The following is a 19,999-nucleotide window of genomic DNA, read 5'->3' as shown; positions in this document are numbered from 1 at the left end:
CCCTTACTTGATATTTCATGTCCTAGAAACATTACCTTTTCTCTAATAAATTGACATTTTCTTAGTTTCACGGTTATACCTTCCAGGCGAAATTTCTCAAAAATAAGACGTAGATGTTTAAAATGCTCTGAGACTCTGTCAGAAAAAACTAACAAATCATCTACATAAGCGATTGTAAATTCACGAGCTTCTGGCCCTAACACTTGATTTAAACATCTAATCAAACTAGCCATTGAAGTTGACAATCCGAATGGTAATCGCCTAAAAACATACGAGTCCCCCTCATAGATAAAACCAATAAACTTCCTATCTTTTTCACCAATAGGTATTTGCCAATACGACGCAGTCAAATCAATTGAACTAATGACAATATCCTGCTTAAAACTCATTAGTAACTCATTCACGTTTGGTGGATTAACAAAATCCTTACGCATTTTTTTGTTTAATGTCCTTGCATCTAAACAAATACGAACAGAGCCGTCTTTTTTCTTTACAGTAACTAACGGAGATATATGCTCTGACTTGCTCCTCTCTATAACCCCCCAAACTAACATCTCTTTCACTTGCGACCTAACTTCATCTCGATACGCGAACGGTATTGGGTAGTTAGAGCAATGAAATGGTTTCTCATCGATCATATCAATACTATGTTCGTACGACCTAACCTGACCTGGACATTCCGAAAAAATGTCAGCAAATTCTCCTAAAAGCTCCCCTAACATTTTCCTATTTACTTCTTCTGCATCCGCTTTCTCAGCTACTGCTGAAATTTCCTCTTTAGTGTAAAAATGCCTTACATTAGGACTACTATGTTTTATTTGAACTGACAATGCAGCTACATTATTAAGTGACATTTCACCCTCGGAATAGGATGCCCCAAAATTAACAACAATAGACTTACTATTGTGACTGAATCGAAGAATCGATCCGTCAAAGTCTACGATAGCTTTATATTCCTTTAACCAATCTAATCCGAATAAAACTTCTCTATTTAGATCTGGCACTACCAAACACTTAACATCTAACTGGATATTCGCTCCCAGCACCGTCACCGGCAAAAGAACCTGTGATTTTATACGTTGCTGCTTTCCTCCAATCGCAACCCTAATTGACAAATTCGCCGCAGGCAACAAGGCTATTTGAATGGTCTTTGAAACCTTCTTATAAAATTTTTCCGAAATAGCTGTGTTATTCACTGGATCACACTTCTTCAAGCCACTAGTTGGGCGCCAAATGCAACTGTCTAAGGGTTATGTGGGATTCTTTGAAGAAAGTGTATAGTGAACAAGACTAATACATTTATTTAACTTCCGTTTTCATACTTTTTCGTAATCTGAATAAAATAGCTTAGCCACCAAAAACCGCCACTTGTCTGTTCGGCATCCACCGACCGACTCCCCCTCACTTCACCTTTTCGATCCCACATCGAACAACTTTATACAGGGCCGCACTTTCATTTTTCGCACCACTACAATCTAAAAGTTTAAAAGTGTGATTAGCGGCAGTAAAAAATTTTTACTGCCTAGGCAGTAAAAGTGGTTGTTTACAGCCTGTCGTTAGGCACTAAAATGACAGGTTTACTGACAATCGGCGAAAAAAGTTATTTTTTGAATAGTTATACCACAGGTTATACCAAACTTATAATTATTATGATAATGCTTTGCAACTAGACTTACCTTCTTTGCAGGAGCAGATTCAGAACACAGAGTTAAGAATTTCAAATAGTTGGAAAATGCTGGAACAACTCTACACCAATACTAGTACTTTCCAGTTGAGTGGTGACTGATATGGTTGTAGACTTGAGACTGTTTTGTAGGAAACGGAGTGTTACGAAAAACTTCTAGGACAAGAAACTCAGGTACAATATCGGCATCACCAAACAAAGCAAAAAAAGGAACCATGCAAAACTACCTTTTCTTTATGGAGCCAGTTAAGTTGTAAATAAGATTGCAAGAAAGGAAACCATAAATATAAAGAGCTGTAATAAAAGGACAGTTTATGATTCATATTTTGTCTAGTCTAGGTATATTTCGAATTTTACCTTTCTTAAATGACGTCCGTTTTTGGCATCTTGATTTTTCACGTATACCTACAACACGTGAAATGGAAGATTTTAAGAATGGAAGAACATAATTAAATGGCAAAGTTATAAAATGTCGTGCAAGGGGAAAACACCATTCCTAATCGAAAATGTTCTATTTTTTTCGAATACGAAAAAAAAACAGGGTCAAGAAGTTATCATTGATTGCTACAATGATATGTACTTTGAAAGTGTCCTACCCCATGTTGACTCAAAAAGAAAAAACGGAAAATGTCGATTAGAAAAACCAAAATAACTATTTTCTATACATTTAAGAAGAACACAATCAGATGAAATTACCTCGTACATTTTTGAATACTTCTGACGAAATGAAGTATGTTTGGTGAGATATTCGTGTTGGTAGAGCTGCTTTTTTATGGCGGCACTTAACGTGACATACTGTATCTGTAACTATAATCAATCGTATAGTATGAAAAAATGTTATTCCTAAAAACAATCGCGATAAAAGCTGTAGTTGAAAAAATATTCTATATTTTCATATATGCATCGCCAGAATTGATTATTTTTACGTAGGGATGAAACAAATACTAAAAAAGTCATCAAAGAGTATCATTACAATTTTTAACATAATAAATGAAAGTTATGGTTTTACAAACTAGAATAAAGTGTGCTGTAGGATAGGAAATTAACTACATTTTCCAGGTTAAAACTGAAAGTTTCAATTTATAGGTTCAATACAGTAGTCACAATTTAACCAATCTTTGAGCTGAAAGTTTTAATGAAACTCTGTTTAAGGCGGAATATTGATAACAATTCTGCAATCGGAAAATGATTTTATCAAAGAATTGCAATTTAAACAGATACTAACATTCTAAATATTTTCAGAACAAGTTAATTTCCTAATCACTGAAAGTTAAAAAGTAGAAAAATTATACAGGGTGATTCCAAAGTTGGTGCTTTCCTTTCACCTACGAATAGGGCTTCAAAAAATAAGCTTTTTTTTCCTTTGACGCTTTTTCGAAATATGAACAATAACGAAGATACAGGGTGTCAAAATTTTACTGAAAAAAAAAACAAAATAAAAAATAACATAAATTTAATTTTAACTAACTACAGGTTATTCTTTATCAACAGACATAAACATAAACAAAAAATTTCAGCCGCCTTTGAACTAAGTTTTAATAATTTCACATTTTAAATTAAAACAGCATTTAATTTTAGGCACGCATTTAGATGGTTTTTAATTTTTTACTCGAAAGCGGTGCTTCGTAGGAAAAAATAATACAAGGGGTTTTATTTTTAGAATTGAACAAGGAATTCAATAATAAATTTTATGTTGAAAAAAAAACTAGTAGGGAAATTTTTTTTTTCGAAAATGTTTTAAAAAAATTATACGCGCGCCACTGGTAAACCCAAAAAAATTGTTGTTTCTTGGAAAATTTTCTTTCCACGTACCTACTGACACCTACAAAATTTTGTTTAATTACTTCAAGTGGTTTGGCCAAAATCATAAAATTTTTATTTTTTCAGTAAAACTTTGACACCCTGTATCTTCGTTATTGTTCATATTTCGAAAAAGCGTCAAAGGAAAAAAAAGTTTATTTTTTGAAGCCCTATTCGCAGGTGAAAGGAAAGCACCAACTTTGGAATCACCCTGTATATTACCACATAGCTTATAAAAAACACAAATCACAAAACGGTGAACGCTAGATGTAACAAGTCTTCCTGATCAATCAATCAATGAGTAAATTCAAAAATTCAATAATATACAGGATGTTACATTATAAAACATAGAAAATTTGGACTGTCACAGTTTTACAAGATACATTATATACATATAGATACATATTATTATTATTCTCATTATTCTAAGAGCAAATCTAAATGAGCACTATTACTTTAGATACTTGCGCTCTACAAAAAAGTTATTTTCCCAACCAGTTTTAGCGTGGAAAACCACATAACTCTCAGTGAGTTACGTAATGAGGGATTTTAAAAAACTAGTGCAATACAACAATAATTGTTACAGCACTACTGGGGTAAAATCTCTCATTACGTCTCTCACACAAATGCGTTATGCGATGAATTACTTCCATGCTGGTAATAGATAAAATATTTCAGTAAAAGCAAATAATTATCAAAGCATGGTAAATTTAAGCACATTGTACTTAATGACAAAAAATAAAAATAACCAAACATCTACAAATAGACAAGGTTAACGTTACATAAACACGAAAAAGTCTTGACCGACTTAGTGAGGAGAGGTGGTGTTCTTAGGGTATTAGTCCTGAGGAGGCCTCGAATAAAAGGTTAAATTTTGAGGCTACTAAGCTTGCGGAATTTAGTTGATTCCTTCATCAGGGTACTATAAACATGTTATACAACAACAACGCAAGGGGGTGTTTCTAGTCAATCAGACATCATATTATACATACAGTCAACCAATCTTTGTTCATGTTACATTCGTTTAAAAAAAAATTTGAAAACATTATAAATCTATCAGACTTAACCTTAATTAGGCACATTACAAATTATTATAACTTATTATTCAGGTACCTATGTTTGCTTATTAACATGGTACCTAAATAATAAGATTTAATAATTTGTAGTGTGTCTCTAATTAATGTTAAGTCTGATAGATTTATAACGTTTTTAGAAATTTTTATAACGAATGTTTTTTTAACTGATTTATTCGTCAACCTCTTTAAAAAACTCTAATGTTGCGTAAAGGCCATATGTTTATAACACTTAACAAGTAGCACCCTGATGAAGAACTCAAATAAATTCCGAAAAGTTAACCTGTTATTCGAGCCCTCCTCAGGACCGATATCCTAAGAACACCACCTCACCTCGTTACATAAACAAATATGTAGGAATGAAATCACGAAAAAAATAGTCTATCAAATGATTTTTCATTCTATGCTTGAATAGAGTTAGCGCCTTGTTCTATTAAACTCAGATGTAAGTATTCATGTTGAAACTTACTTCTCAATAGGGCAGCCGATTTCATAGATAATTCGGGAATAGTGCTAAAAGCCAGTTCTAATTCATTCTGACTGGGGTAGGTCATTTTTCCAGTCGATTTAGTTCTTGCATAATACTTGGTAAAATGACTCCGTAGTTTCATTTTTTGAGGTGTCGTCCATCCCCTTGAAGAATTTGAATTTCCTGTAATTTAAGGCACCATTAACATAACAGAAGTAACAAATTGTTAGAAAAAAGCTACCTTTTGTTTTTTGTCTACTGGCAATCTCCGATCTAATCCACCATTGAATCTGCAACGGAGTCCTATTTATTGAAACGTTTTTTTCTAGTAGTTCCTTTTTGACAACTGATAATCGTGGCAGCGACTCTGTCTGAATGGAACTTTGAAACACTTTTTGACAAAGAGCTTTATGTGGTGTACGCCAAGTTCGACTTGAAGTTATTTCTTGGTATCGTATCTGTTTGTAGGTATTAATTTTTAGACCAAATTCACTTTTTGTTTTAGTAGTTCCTTTCAAAGCCGTTTTTCTATTTGTTTGGAAACTGATTGAATTCTCCGATGAAGTATCATTCACTACTTGATCAAGATGTATGTCATTGAGTGCTTGATCACAACACTTTTCTGTTGCAAATTTCTTAGTTTCACGATTGACTGAGCGGTTTAGGTGAGCAAAGTCAGCCATCACTTCATTCGATGTATTGTTAGAAGCATTTTGGAATGTTAATTCTGTGGTTTGATTATTGTCGTCTTCAGAGTCAGCAATTATTTGACCAATGCCCACTTGTGACCCATATGACGGTCTATTCGAAGCGTTTTGTGGTATTAATTCCGTAGTTACAGGATTGTTTGTGCGATTTAAGCCGGAAGCATCATATAAAAGACGTCCCATTACAGAAATGTCAGTTTGAACTTGACGTTGTTGGTAAATGTTTTCGTGAATATTGTAGCTATGACCCATAAATTCAGAAACAAGTTTTTGAGTTGTCTGATCCATATTTGACGTAGCAGTTGCAAAATGTTTTCTTAGTTTTGTAGCTTGATACTTCTTATAATCCAAATTTCTTTTCTGGCAAATTCGTTTCAAAGCTATATCAGGTCTAAAAAAAGGAGATCGTTTGGCCCTTGGATTAGCAAAAACTCTTGGATTGCTTCGACGGTGTTAAGTGAAAAAACTAATTACACGTCAAGTATAACTTTTATTTTAAAAACTTAATTGAACAGTAAATTCCTCAAAGTTTCCTTTTTAATACACACTCTACATTACAGTGCAGTAATTTTTTAACTGTACTGACAAATGACATAGTGACATCTTTTTGACAAACGATAAATGACATTACAATGACTTACAGACCACAGTGTTGCCAATGATTACAGTAACAGACTTGGATTCCGGTTAAGGATTTTTTACACTCCCCCTCAAGTCTGTGATTGTATGTAACATCAACAAGTTTACATAATTTAAATTCAAAATAAAAACCTTAACATTTTAGAGAAGAAACAAAAACTTAAACTAGTAAATTAAGATCTCACAACTCTGAGCACGGTAATTCAACAACATTCAAACAGCAAACACAACAAATAAACTTTTGTTTTGTAAGAGCCTTAGTTAAAATGTCAGCTTGTTGTAAATCAGTTGAAATATAATTCAAAGTAATTTTTCCTTGAGAAACGCAATCACGGATAAAATGATGTTTTACATCAACATGTTTAGTTCTCTTTGTTTCTAACGTAGATGCCATCCTTATGCATGATTGATTATCTTCAAAAACTACAATAGGAAAAATTTCAATTTTTAACATTTCAGATAAGATATACCCGAAAAAGAAACTTTCACTCACAGATAAGGATAATGCCACGTATTCCGCTTCAGCACTAGAAAGTGCAACTACACTTTGTTTCTTTGATTTCCAAAATACAACATTATCATTCATTTTCACTAAGAAACCAGAAATACTTCGTCTGTCTGCTTCATTAGCAAAATCTGAGTCTACATAAGTGATAAGTTTAACAGGACTGGACTGATTTGACTTTGTATATTTAAGACCAAAATTCTTTGTATTATTTACATATTTAAGAACAGATTTCAAGTAGTTCCAGTGTTCTGTTTCATAACTGTTCTGAAACTGACTAAAAAAGGTTATAGTATAACATAGGTCTGGTCTTGATCCTAACATTAAGTACATAAGTCCACCAATTAATTCCCTATATGGAATATTTGAAGAAACATTATTCGTATTTCCTGCTGTTAATTTTAACTTCGGTTGCATTGGTATTTGCGACATTTTACAATCAGACATTTTAAATTTTTGTAACAATCTTCTGATAAGTTCTCTCTGTGTTATAAATAAATGATCACCCAACCTTTTTATCTCTAGACCTAAAAACACTAAATTCCTGTTGGTCAATTCTGTAATTTTGAAAGATTTTGATATACTATTTATCAAATTGTCCAATTCTTGATTACTTTTTGAAAACATTATCATATCGTCGACATGTATAAGTAAATAAATGGTACTGGTAAAATATAAACATGGATCTTTCATAGAACGCTGAAAACCCAAATTAAGTAATGTAGTATTAAAAAGCGAATTCCAGCACTTTGGTGCTTGCTTGAGTCCATAAAGCGCCTTTTTCAGTTTACAAACCAAACTTTTATCATTGACATTCAAACCTTCTGGTTGTTTCATATAAACAGGGTTGTTCAGTGCTCCATTCAAGAATGCAGATGACACATCAAGTTGTCTAACATTCAAGTCAAATTCAAGATACAAACATAGTAAAACTCTTATCGTACTCATTCTTACTACTGGTGCGTACACTTCTTCACTTAAAGAGGTTTGTTGATACCCTCTTGCCACTAAACGAGCTCTTTTTGTCACAACACTATTAACAAGTTTTTCCCGGAAAACCCACTTTGAGTCAATAATGTCCACATCTTCAGGTGGTCGAACTAGGTCCCAGGTAGCATTCTCTTCCAAACAATGAAGTTCTCGCTGAACAGCTTCTAACCATCCGTCATCCCTTTTTTCGGCTTCCTTGTAGGTGTTTGGCACTTCCATTAGCATTGTTTCAACTGACAATGCGCTGAACAAATTAGATTCTTCATCACCATCCACTTCACTCAATTCAAAGTCCTTTAGATAACTAGGTAGTTGTTTGGCTCTTGTGCTTCTTCTGACAGATTCTGAATTTTTATTCAGCATTTGCAATTGCTCATTTTGAGGTTCATTCTGCTGTGGTGTAATTTTTATTTTATCTTTATCGGTGTTCTCCTTTTCTTTGTTATCTTCAATTTCATTGCTTTTCTGATTGTCTTGCAAGTAAATTTCTGCAAACTTTGGTTTCACCTCTTCAAAAATAACATTTCTGGCATGAACTATTTTTCTTTCAGTTTCATCCCACAAGCGATACCCATTATCAGCATAGCCAACCATTATCATTGCTTTACAATGAGGATCCAGTTTTGAAGTTCGTAATTGTTTAGGGATAAGATTGTAAGCAGTACACCCAAACAATTTTATTTTGGCCAAGTTAGGAGGGGCCTGATACCAAATTTCTGCTGGACACTTTTCTTGATCTATTCCACGAGTCTTCAATCTATTTATTAAGTATACTGCTGACCGCACTGCTTCGCCCCCCAATGATTTGTCTAAATTGGAATCATAAAGCATACACCTTGCTTTTTCCATTATGGTGCGGTTGTAACGTTCCGCTACACTATTCTGTTCCGGGTTATAAGCAACTGTATATTGAATTTTAATGCCTTTTTCCTTGCAAAAGTTTTTGAAATTTTGGGAAGAATATTCACCTCCATTGTCACACCTGATTTTATAGATTTTGGCTGTAAATTTAGCTTCCACCATTGAGACATATTCTTTAAATTTTACTAATGTTTCATTCTTGTTAGTTAACAAATAACAAATGCAAAAATGTGAGTAGTGATCAACAAATGTTAAAAAGTATCTTTTACCATCATGTGTTTCGGGATTTATCGGCCCACAAAGATCTGTAGAAACTACTTCTAGTATTCTTGATGGTTTCCTATTTTCAGAAAGATTAACAAAAGGTAACCTGGTTTGTTTGCCTTTCAGACAGATTTCACATAATTGGGGTGCAGGATATTTGGCTGAGCGCCCCATTTTCCTGTGTATCAACATTTGCTCTTCAACTCCTTGGTTAACTAAACAAGTATTTTTATTCAAGTAAAGATCTATTATGTACAAAATATCAAAATATACACCTTTTTGTCTTTAAATGATACTTCAAATCCACATTCTTCCAGTTTTCTTACAGAAAGCAAATTATGCATTAAGTTCTCACATACCCATACATTCTTAACAGTTACTGGTAAGCCTGATTTAGAATGTAGGTATAGACACCCTTCCTTTTCAGCAACTAATGTTTCACCTTCCTTTGCAACATTTATTTTCTGGCAAATATTTACATTGTTTTTCACAAATTTGTCTAAATGTTTTCCTATTAAATGATTAGTTGCACCGCTGTCTATGACAAATTGAACAACAGACACATTTTCAACATTCAAAGTAGTATTATTGGCACTAGCTACTGTACTGACCTGTTCTAGCAAAGATGTGTCTTCATTGGAACATAGAAATGTAATTGCTGATGCACCATCCTGATCTCGATCCTGATCCTGATCATAAAGTCCTGATCCTTGAACATTATTGGCACTTTGGTAGGTTCCTTCCCTTTGTTGTCTCTGTCTGAAGAAACAATTTGACTTTTTGTGACCAATTCTTTGACAGTAGTGGCACTTAAATGGAAAATTTCCCTTGTAACCTGTTTCATTTGCATTTTCCACACGAGCTTGACCTCTGTTGACCTGTGTATGATTTTCCTGTCTAATGTTTCCAGGTTTTCTTCTAAAATGGTTCTGATATCCTACAAAAGCTAAATTTTGATCTTCATTCTGACTTTTTGACCTGTTTTGACGAGCCTCCTCCAAAAGCAGTTTGCTTTTCACAAAATCTAGGGTAACTACACTCTGATCCTGGCAGAACATAATATCAATAGCTGTTGTTACAGCCTGATATGTCTCTGGCATTACTGATAAAAGTTGTAATATAATTTCGTTCTTGTCAAGCTTACCTCCAGCTGCATTTAACTCATTAATTGTTTGATCGAATTCCGTAAGAAAAACATTCAGGGATGTTTTATTATTATATTTTAGGCTTCGTAGCTTTTTTTGCAACATTACTTGAGTGGAAATACCTGTCTTTGCATAGGTTTGAGTTGAAGTATGCATTATGTCCCTGGCAGTTTTCTTATCTTTCAGCATTTCCAGAATGTTATCAGCTACACTTTGTACAATAACCATCCTAGCCTTTACATCGCTTTTCTGAAACTTTTCATATTCACTGACCTCAGTTTCCATAGGTGGTTCTTCTGATAACACATATAGGACTCCTTGCTGCTCCAGTAACAGTTTAATTCTGAATTCCCAGTTAGAGAATGACGTTCCATCGAAAGGTTTCACAGTGAACCAGCTTTGTTGTTTTTCTGCCATCTTTACCAAATTCCGGTATTCCTGAATAGCTTCCTAATGCAACAAAATGGCTTCCTCACAGACTTTTTCCTTTCACCTTTAGCAACTTTAGTTTTCCACTTAAAGCATCCGTTCTGGGCCCATAACCTCTTGGATTGCTTCGACGGTGTTAAGTGAAAAAACTAATTACACGTCAAGTATAACTTTTACTTTAAAAACTTAATTGAACAGTAAATTCCTCAAAGTTTCCTTTTTAATACACACTCTACATTACAGTGCAGTAATTTTTTAACTGTACTGACAAATGACATAGTGACATCTTTTTGACAAACGATAAATGACATTACAATGACTTACAGACCACAGTGTTGACAATGATTACAGTAACAGACTTGGATTCCGGTTAAGGATTTTCTACAAAAACGTATATGTCTTCTTTAAGAATTCTTACATTGCTTCTGTTGCTAATAAGAAAATCAAGGGCATTTGTCATATCCTTGGTTATTAAATTGGACGTTGATATTAAGTTTTCCTTTTGTGATGTATTTACATGTCTGAAGCTACTTCTTTTTCCGAGTCTTCACTTAAAGTTGATAAATAGGTTTCATCAACAGCACTTAAATTCCTATATTCATTTAGAGTAGTTTTACAGACGTCTCCTGGTCTCCTTCTATTCATCACCATTATTTTTGCTGCCAAAGCCATGGCAAGGTCACAGTATCGTTGAACTGTAAGATTTTCTTTAGCTTTTAGGAATGCTTGCTTCCATTCAGCTTCTATTAAGTCATTCATCTGCTTCACTTCTGCTGTAGTTGGAAGTGTTTCTGTTTTTTGCCTCCTGTGACTAACCCTTGATGCTAATGCCAGTTTGGTAACATTAGTATTTTGCTGATCCTTCAACAATATTTGGGGGGGGGGTTAAAATGGGCGCCACTGGCTCGATAGGCAACCAGATCCTCCGCAGCTGTTGTACGGGACATAATTCAGGGTTCAATCCAACCTTACGAACACTTAACAATTAATTAAGTACTTCTTACTTAAATTAGGTGAGAAGCAGCGAGGGCCAATTAAAAACCTTAATCCAACAAACGCACTATTGCCAATAACTTGCCGTTCCAAATTACGCCGTGACCCTAGCTAACAGCCTAATGCCAGTAGAACAAGGACGCTCTAGTCATGTTCAAGCGAGATCATCAGCTGAACTCAGTAGCTTCCAGACGAAACTGAGCTGATCTCCCGCCCCTCTGGGCGAAACTGCGCCAATATTAGCCACCGGACGAGACTGGGTCAATACTGAGCCCCACCGGACGAGACTCGGTCTATACTGGGCCCCACCGGACGAGACTGGGTCTATACTGAGCCCCACCGGACGACCCTTATACAGAAATACTTATTTACATAGCCGCTTTAAAGCGTATAATTTACCGATCATCTACTTTTAAGTTTACGTAACATGTTAAATTAAAAAACAGGCACAAATAATATTGAATGTTAAATATAAAACATACTTAGCGCATACCTTTATTAAGGGAGTTAATTTAGACGGTCACGTGGTCAAGTAAGGGTTTCAATCCAGTCCAGGTCTTAAAAACACCAGGACCGTATGGCAACTACAGTAATCCGGGTTTCAACACGGCTTCGCTTCTAAACGAGCACTCGGAAAGCCAGAGAAAAGGGCAATAAGAGCTACAGGCTCACGTTCACTCTAAATTCAAAATGGCCTCATACAGGGTGTCCCACGACGAAAGACCTCGATTGATATTGGAAAAAGTATAAATAGGAGAGTTTTGAAAATTTGGTAGGATACTGATGTGGGCATGCCCAATCCAACTAAAATATTTTCAAGATGGTTGCACTTCCGCTTATACCGGAAGTCGATCACAACTTTCTTATTTTAAATAGAACACCCTATATATTATTACATATTTGGATTCCTCACAAAATTCTGACCAACTTTTGTATAGAATGCCCTATGCCTATCTCTAGCCGTTTTCGAAATATTTGATGTTTTTCCAAAAAAGTGACAGTTGCAACGCTCAACATATTTTTGTACTATGTTAAAACCGTATTTCATTTTGCAATGAATCATTTTGAGCATTAAAAATTACTATAAGTTTCAATTTACTTGCCTATACCTAAATCCAACCCATTTCGTTTTATTTGAGAATAAACATTTTTTTATTAGGCTGCATGGTTGGAATTAGCTGGTACTCTAGTTGGCCATGCTTTTGACACACGGTGATATTGGAGACCTGCAGGGCATGTTAATAACACTAGTTTTGAGTGTTTTGACAACTGCAAATATGCCGTCGCGGTTACGTTATTCAAACCAAGATTACTTAAATCTGTTTATTATTTACGGAGAATGTGATAAAGTTGTGAGTAGAACATGTGAGGTATTTGCCGCTCGTTATCCAGAAAAACCAAAGCCATCACGAAAAGCTGTCAAGCAATAATTGAAAATTTTAAGAATACGGGATCTGTGAAGATAAAAGCTATTAAAACAAAACCAATCCTTAATAATACAAATGTAGAAATTGCAATTTCTAACCAACTTTTGTGTACAATGCCCTATTCCTATCTCCAGCCGTTTTCGAAATATTTGATGTTTTTCCAAAAAAGTGACAGTTGCAACGCTCAACATAAAATGCTTTGCAGTTCTCCAATATCACCGTGTGTCAAAAGCATGGCTAACTAGAGTACCAGCTAATCCCAACCATGCAGCCTAATAAAAAAATGTTTATTCTCAAATAAAACGAAATGGGTTGGATTTAGGTATAGGCAAGTAAATTGAAACTTATAGTAATTTTTAATGCTCAAAATGATTCCGTCATAAAAAATGTGGGTTTCTATTTAAAAAACTTGAGATTTTTCATTTTTTTTAGTGGCAACTTTATGATTTTTTTTTGACGACCCTGTATACAAATGAGTCATTACGCACCCTCAGTTTAATAAAACGATCCTTTATTTACCATAACCCAAAGTTTCATTGCAAAATGAAATACGGTTTTAACATAGTACAAAAAGATGTTGAGCGTTGCAACTGTCACTTTTTTGGAAAAACATCAAATATTTCGAAAACGGCTAGAGATAGGCATAGGGCATTCTATACAAAAGTTGGTTAGAATTTTGTGAGGAATCCAAATATGTAATAATATATAGGGTGTTCTTTTTAAAATAAGAAAGTTGTGATCGACTTCGGGTATAAGCGGAAGTGCAACCATCTTGAAAATATTTTAGTTGAATTGGGCATGCCCACATCAGTATCCTACCAAATTTTCAAAACTCTCCTATTTCTACTTTTTCCAATATCAATCGAGGTCTTTCGTCGTGGGACACCCTGTATATTAACTAAATGGCCGACAGGTAAAACGATCTTACCAAAATTACAGAGAATTACCGTCCAATTCCGCTTCAAACAGGCCCCAAAAGTCAGGAAAATGAACAGGAGTAGTCCAAGCTGACCTCCACGCTAAATTCGGAATGCCACGATAAATGAACAAAATGGTCGCCAGGCAAATACGATAACTTACCAAAACTACGGAAATCGCAGTTTTTAATCCGCCTATAGGCGATAGGAACACCACAAAACAATCAACCCTGGTGGTTTCCAAAATAAGAGTTTGTGTCTAAAATCCACACTTACTGTGACCAACTTATAAGGCAGAACCTCTTTCTGCTATTCTCACAGGTTGAAGTCGAAATCGGAAAAAGAAGCACGCTGAACCCAGCATGTCGACATTTAGCGCATCATGTCGAGCAACACCACCTGTTCCTCTTAAACGCTGCAAATGTGCCGTACCAGAAAGGAAAACTCGTTGATCATTTTCCGTCCATTGGCATGCATCGTTTCTTAAGAAGTTGTGAAGGCAGTAGGTAGCCATTACAACACAGACTACATGTTCATGAGACATACTCAGTTTTCGTTCAAAAAGTCTAAACTTTTGCGTCAATATTCCAAAACAATTTTCCACAGTGTTTCTTGCTCGGCTTAGTCTATAGTTAAACACTTTTTTTTCTTCGTCTCCTTGAGCATCATCACGTGAATACGGTCTCATTAAAAATGTAGTCAATGGAAACGCTTCATCCCCAATTATTACATGTGGCAAAATTACATTACTTTCTGGCAGTCTCTTTGGGGGAGGCATATTTAAATTCCCTTCCATCAGTCTTTTACCCATAATAGAATTTCGAAATATACCTGCATCTGAATTCTTACCAAATGCACCCACATCTACACTTATAAATTTGTAGTTTGCATCAACTATTGCTAAAAGTACGGTGCTAAAATGTTTTTTGTAGCAAAAGAAATCAGATCCACTATGTGGTGGTGCCTGAATTAGCACGTGTTTGCCATCAATTGCGCCTACCACATTTGGAAAGTTCCATTTTTCACGAAAACATTTTTCTGATGTATTCCAAAGTTTTTCATCAGGTGTTGGCATAACGATTGGTTGCAAAATTGTGCACATCGCTTCACAAGTTGAATATACAATTTCCCTTACTGTACGTTCACCAAGCCGAAATGAAAAAGCCAGTGACCGGAACGAGTTTCCAGTAGCCAAAAATCTAAAACAAAAACTAAAATATAGTTCTGATCATTTTTATTACTTGCAGGTAAATCATGCAAACAACGATGGACTTAAACTAGGGATAATTTTCGCAAGGCTGTTAACTTACGAAAAGCCAAAAGTGGGCAAGGGGCATCATAACTAAAGCCCCCGAAATATGAAAAAGAATTAGCGTTTCTAGTCCCATACTTAAATGATGAACAAGAGAGAAGATCAAACCTTTCTGATGAGAGTGATATTCTTGAGGAATCGGAAAACCCTCGAGAACACCTACAAACAATGATGAGTCCTATCACTTCTCCTTCTCCTGGCACCTCAGATACACAGGCTTCAAGTTCAGCTACACCAGCAACGTCAAATTACAGTGGCAGAAAAAGAGCTAAAAAAGTTGTTCCTCAAAGTTCAAGTGTTGCCTCAGTTTTGGAAACCTATCTGTCAAAGAAAGAAGAAGTAAAACCATCATCAGCTCAGGAAGATACATTAACTGATTTTTTTTTAAATATGTCCAAAACTGTAAAAACATTTCCAAAACGTGATCAACTTCTGATCAAAAATGAATTATTTCAGATCGTTAATAAAGTTGAATTTAGGTTATTAGATGAAACTACAACTGAATCGAATATTTCTAGTTTTCAAGAACAGCAAGACTACGTTTCACCCCCAAGTTACGAGTTGCCCAGCACTGACATGGAAGAAACGGGATCGGACCAGCTTCTAAACACATTTTTAAGGTTTCGTTCTTAGTATGTTTTTACTAACAATATACATTATAGACTTTTAAATATACGTACCTTAAACAAACTGATAATCTTTCTTCTGGTCCTATGCATTCCCTGAATGACGCATTTTGTTTCAATTAACATGGTTTTAAAATATCTAATAGTTCTTGAAATCTAGTATGCGACATTCGAAAATATTGAAAGAACTTTATGTCATCCTGAATTAAATCACAAAATAAACTGTTATATTCACCGAATCTTGGTCTTTTTATATTTATATTATGAACCCAGCATTTCTTTCTTTTCTTTTCGTTTTGTTCTTCTTCTGACAGTAAGCATATTATAACAAAATCTTCTTCATTCAGGGACGACATCGCTTGTCTTCAACACCACAAAGTAAAAATGACAGATAGAAAATGCCGATGCGAATTACCGATTCCGATAATCCGTGATAGTAAACGCAGTACACAAAAAAATCCGATTCCGACGATGCGTACCGTCCGTGCCGATACCGATTAGTGGACGCGTACCTTAAAGCGTGCCGACTGCCGGCAAACGCGTCAAAAGGACGTGCTTACTGCCTGGAAAACCGCAGGGGAAGACGGAGTAATAATGCGCATTTATGGTTTTACCAAATTACCAAAATTTTATTGGGGAAGGTGGAGTTAATTTTGGAATATCTGGGGTAAAAATTATTGGAAGAAAAAAATGAATGTTTTCGTATAGCATTAAACGAATTTAATAATTCTTATTAACTGAATGTGGTTAATGATTATTTAGGTTATGTTATGATTGCTAACATGCGCAATTAAAGAATTAAAACACTTATTCCGGAGAAAAAAACCGCACTACATAATTAACTTACTAGATTAAAATTAAAAAACTTACATACTAATATACAATTTACAAATGTTGTAAGATTGAGAGTTTTGTATTAATTTTACTTAATCTACATGTTTTGATTTCTTGATTGGCAAATTTTAAAGTAAAATAAATGCGCACCCTAATATATAAATTTACAAAATAAGTTAAAGGAAAATTTGTACAGGGGTGATTAAAAGTTACATGTGAAAGAAACTGTTTATTTTTTTTTCCAGCATTTTCCTCAAGAGCTAGCTCTGAAAATTTACTTATAAATATAGTTTCTAAAGCTCGAACCAATTCTACAATATCTCGAGAAGGTATTGTTAGACCTGATGTTTCAGTATATGATTTTAGATGACAAAACGTTTTTTCTTCGGCATCTAAGTTATCTAGTTGGCTGAATTCTTCGCATGTTTCACATGAATGTTGTAGCAAACATTTTCTTAAAAAATATCCCGTTACATATACTAAAGAATTACCTTCCGGTGTTTTAAGGTTTTTGTAATCATTCGTAAAAACTTTAATTGAAGTACATGTAACGGGCGGAATGGGTGGAAATATATTAACTTGTTGAATAACAGGAGAAGCATTTAGTAGTAATTCATTAATATCTTCAATGTAGTTCGTACCTTCGGTTTGTTCCAATTGACGCAAAGTGAACATTTTTTTAAAAGCACGACAGAATTGTATTGGAGTTGGATTTTTCACGTGACCACAACAATTTCTTATATGTCCAAAAAAATTTTCGAGGCAGTCTTGGTTTAGATTCCTAGTAAACAAATACTTATAATTTTTAGTTTGCAATTTTTTAAAAAGAATGAGAGTAGCATTAATGCTCAATCTCCATCCAAAAATAAATTTTAATTGTTTTGTTACATTTTTACCATTATGGTTTTCAACTTTCAGGTTTTTAAAAATAGTTTCCATTTTATGTAGAAAAGATACTTATTTTTCAGTACCCATAAATGCTGTGTAGTTTTCTAAAGTGCTAGAGTTTAGCAAATCAAATAGAATATTAATATTCTCAATAAACTCTGCAGTAGGTGTTGCTTCTTTAGGAAGAATACCAAAATCTATATATGTAAATAGCGCCACGGCAACTGAGTGACTAAATACCTGGGTCGCTAATTTGACCTTCATTTTTTGAAAATTGTTGGGAAAAATATGGTCATTTGAAAGTTTAGGTGCTAATCTGTAATTTTTTTCTTTATCACTTGTGTACATTTTCTCCAAATAAACTTTACTGGTTTCTTTTCCATTAAAAATAAATTTATAAGCATAGAAATTGTTTCTCATAGATTTAATTAAATGGGGTACATCAAAAATATACACAAGCTCTTTTTCATCAACCTTGAACACTGGATTTTCTTCACTTAATTTCAATAGGTTTCTAACTAAGCTATAAAAATTAGAACCCTGGTCAGAAACTACTCCTAATACATTAAGTCCAACAACACTTAATCTTCTGATAGACTCAAATAAAATATCTTTAAGCTCTACTGATGTAGGTGATGTCTTGTAAAAAAAGTAACCAAAAGGTTGCTTCCAACTTCTTGCAATGCCCCGAACCATTAACACTAAGACATTACTTGCTATATATGGCGATGTTGTGTTTAGACCCTCTTGAAAACCAATTATTTTATCTTTGGAGATGTCATAATATAAATGCGATTTAATAGACATTTCGTCTATACATATGACACAGTCTTTCGCCTTCTCTTCCAATATCCCAGTTCTCAATTCAAATAACTTAAAAATAAATTCATTAAAGCCTGGCTTTATAACCCAATGCCTAATAAAACGTTGTAAAGTTGATTGAGAAGGCAAACGACATATTTTTGACATTTTTTTGTATGGGTTGGGACCGACAAGATATAATCCCAAAGCAAACTTCTTAAATTCATCCGAATACCTTGAGCCCTTAGGAGATTTATTCAAAGTGTAAGCTGAGCCTGAAAAAAAGTGCAAAATTCTGCTGGATAATTATCGTCCAAGAATTTTATGACATCATCTAAAGTTATTCCAGTCTCTATTTTTTTTCTACACTTTTTCACTTCGTCCCTCAAAGTTTTTACGGTTTTTCGTAATTCAGTTTTTCGTGGGGTGTTTGAAGAAATACTTTGTATTGTCTGGCAACATTGGTCTGAAAAGTAATAAAAAATGTCATAATAAAAACTGTTTACAATAATAAGATTTCATAATTGTGTTTTTATATATTTACCTTGCTTTACACATATATCCGTCTGAACTAAGGAGTTGGTTTGAGCAGGATTTTTAGTTTGTAATGATACATCCTGTAATTTCACGAAAGACGTGTCGCTATTTGTAGTACCGGCACTAGCAGAACCTAAAATAACCACAGAAACAAGAATATTATTTAAATTACATTTAAACTTGGAAAAACTTACTTGTGCTTGCCCTGCATAAGTGTAGTGTAGGAATAGCATTAGATTGAAGACGTTGTTTCAGAGGCGACATAAAACTATCATCGGTAAAATGAAGGCTACAAATCTTAATTCGTTTATGTAATAAATCAGAGCTGAGATTCGCATATCTGTGATTCACAGTAAACCCCAATTGAGTTTTCCAAACTTGACACCTACAAAGAAATTCTTATTATTAAATACATAAGAAAAACTGTATGAAGTATATGGAAGGTTTCGTAAGTACGGAATATAACTATAATGATGTATGATGGTTTCTGTATTATATAAACTTGTACGTATGTAACATATATTTTCGAAACAAAATCAAGTGTTAGTTAGTTGTATTTACAATTGAAAAATTTTAATAAATGGATAGATATGGTTGAATACATACCTTACTTCATCTACGGGACATCTAAAAAATGATAACCCAGTACCGCGTTTTGTAAGACAATTTTCCACCGAACAAAATTCTACAGGCATTTTGCGCAAATTATTTGGTCCACCTAGTTAGATACGCCGATACTAACACTACGCGTGCCGAAAATCCACTGTGTATGCTCGGGCGCTGGGACCGGGGGTCTGTGGGATCTGAGAGGGACGAGGAGCGCGGAAAAGGTAAACCGGCGCTTTGGCGAGAGTGACGGAACTTATATTGTATTCTGTAAACTTTGCTTGTGGTACTTTTCATTTATTTAAAAAAAAAATGTTTTTGGTTAGTGTAAGAACCAATTCCAAAACCCGGCCTAAACGCAACATAGTAGGCCGCACCACTTGCTGTTGAAGGTCGCAGCAACCTAAATGCGGCCAATCAGAAGAGCCGCCTGCCAGACGGTCCATATTTGGACATCTTACAATAAACACCAGTGCGCGTGAAGATTATGTT

The 19,999-nt window shown here is 34.5% G+C and overlaps 2 protein-coding genes across 2 annotated transcripts; both read right to left on the bottom strand.

The window, feature by feature from the left end:
* Positions 1-11,713: 11,713 nt before the first annotated feature.
* On the bottom strand, positions 11,714-17,350 carry LOC145736248 (uncharacterized). Its single transcript, XM_081990551.1, has 5 exons — positions 17,167-17,350; positions 15,324-15,444; positions 14,223-15,102; positions 14,067-14,162; positions 11,714-11,908 (listed from the first exon to the last, which is right to left on the bottom strand). The coding sequence occupies exons 1-5, from the start codon at positions 17,348-17,350 to the stop codon at positions 11,714-11,716; spliced, it is 1,476 nt and encodes a 491-aa protein (XP_081846677.1).
* A 336-nt stretch (positions 17,351-17,686) lies between these two features.
* On the bottom strand, positions 17,687-19,798 carry LOC145736489 (uncharacterized). The gene is made up of 4 exons (XM_081990940.1): positions 19,508-19,798; positions 19,096-19,286; positions 18,909-19,034; positions 17,687-18,830 (listed from the first exon to the last, which is right to left on the bottom strand). Exons 1-4 carry the CDS (start codon positions 19,594-19,596, stop codon positions 18,622-18,624), a joined length of 615 nt encoding a protein of 204 aa, XP_081847066.1. The 5' UTR covers positions 19,597-19,798; the 3' UTR covers positions 17,687-18,621.
* Positions 19,799-19,999: the final 201 nt, after the last annotated feature.

Source organism: Ips typographus, linkage group LG12, assembly GCF_016097725.1.
Source record: "Ips typographus isolate SLU linkage group LG12, UJ_Ityp_2.0, whole genome shotgun sequence".
Lineage (NCBI taxonomy): Eukaryota > Metazoa > Arthropoda > Insecta > Coleoptera > Curculionidae > Ips > Ips typographus.
Note: the sequence above shows the minus strand (reverse complement) of the source record. Positions and strands in the feature narration are given on the sequence as shown.

Bases quoted from the DNA above. Each gene is read 5' to 3' on its own strand.
- LOC145736248 (XM_081990551.1), bottom strand. From the start codon at position 17,350: ATGTTCACTTTGCGTCAATTGGAACAAACCGAAGGTACGAACTACATT. The intron at 15,103-15,323 runs GTTTGATCTTCT...TTTTTGTTTTAG, and splicing joins ATATCACTCTCATCAGAAAG to ATTTTTGGCTACTGGAAACT. The intron at 11,909-14,066 runs GTAAGTTATCGT...TTTCTGTATAAG, and splicing joins CTGCGATTTCCGTAGTTTTG to GGTCGTCCGGTGGGGCTCAG.
- LOC145736489 (XM_081990940.1), bottom strand. From the start codon at position 19,596: ATGCCTGTAGAATTTTGTTCGGTGGAAAATTGTCTTACAAAACGCGGT. The intron at 19,287-19,507 runs GTATGTATTCAA...ATTTCTTTGTAG, and splicing joins TGTCCCGTAGATGAAGTAAG to GTGTCAAGTTTGGAAAACTC. The intron at 19,035-19,095 runs GTAAGTTTTTCC...TGGTTATTTTAG, and splicing joins CTTATGCAGGGCAAGCACAA to GTTCTGCTAGTGCCGGTACT.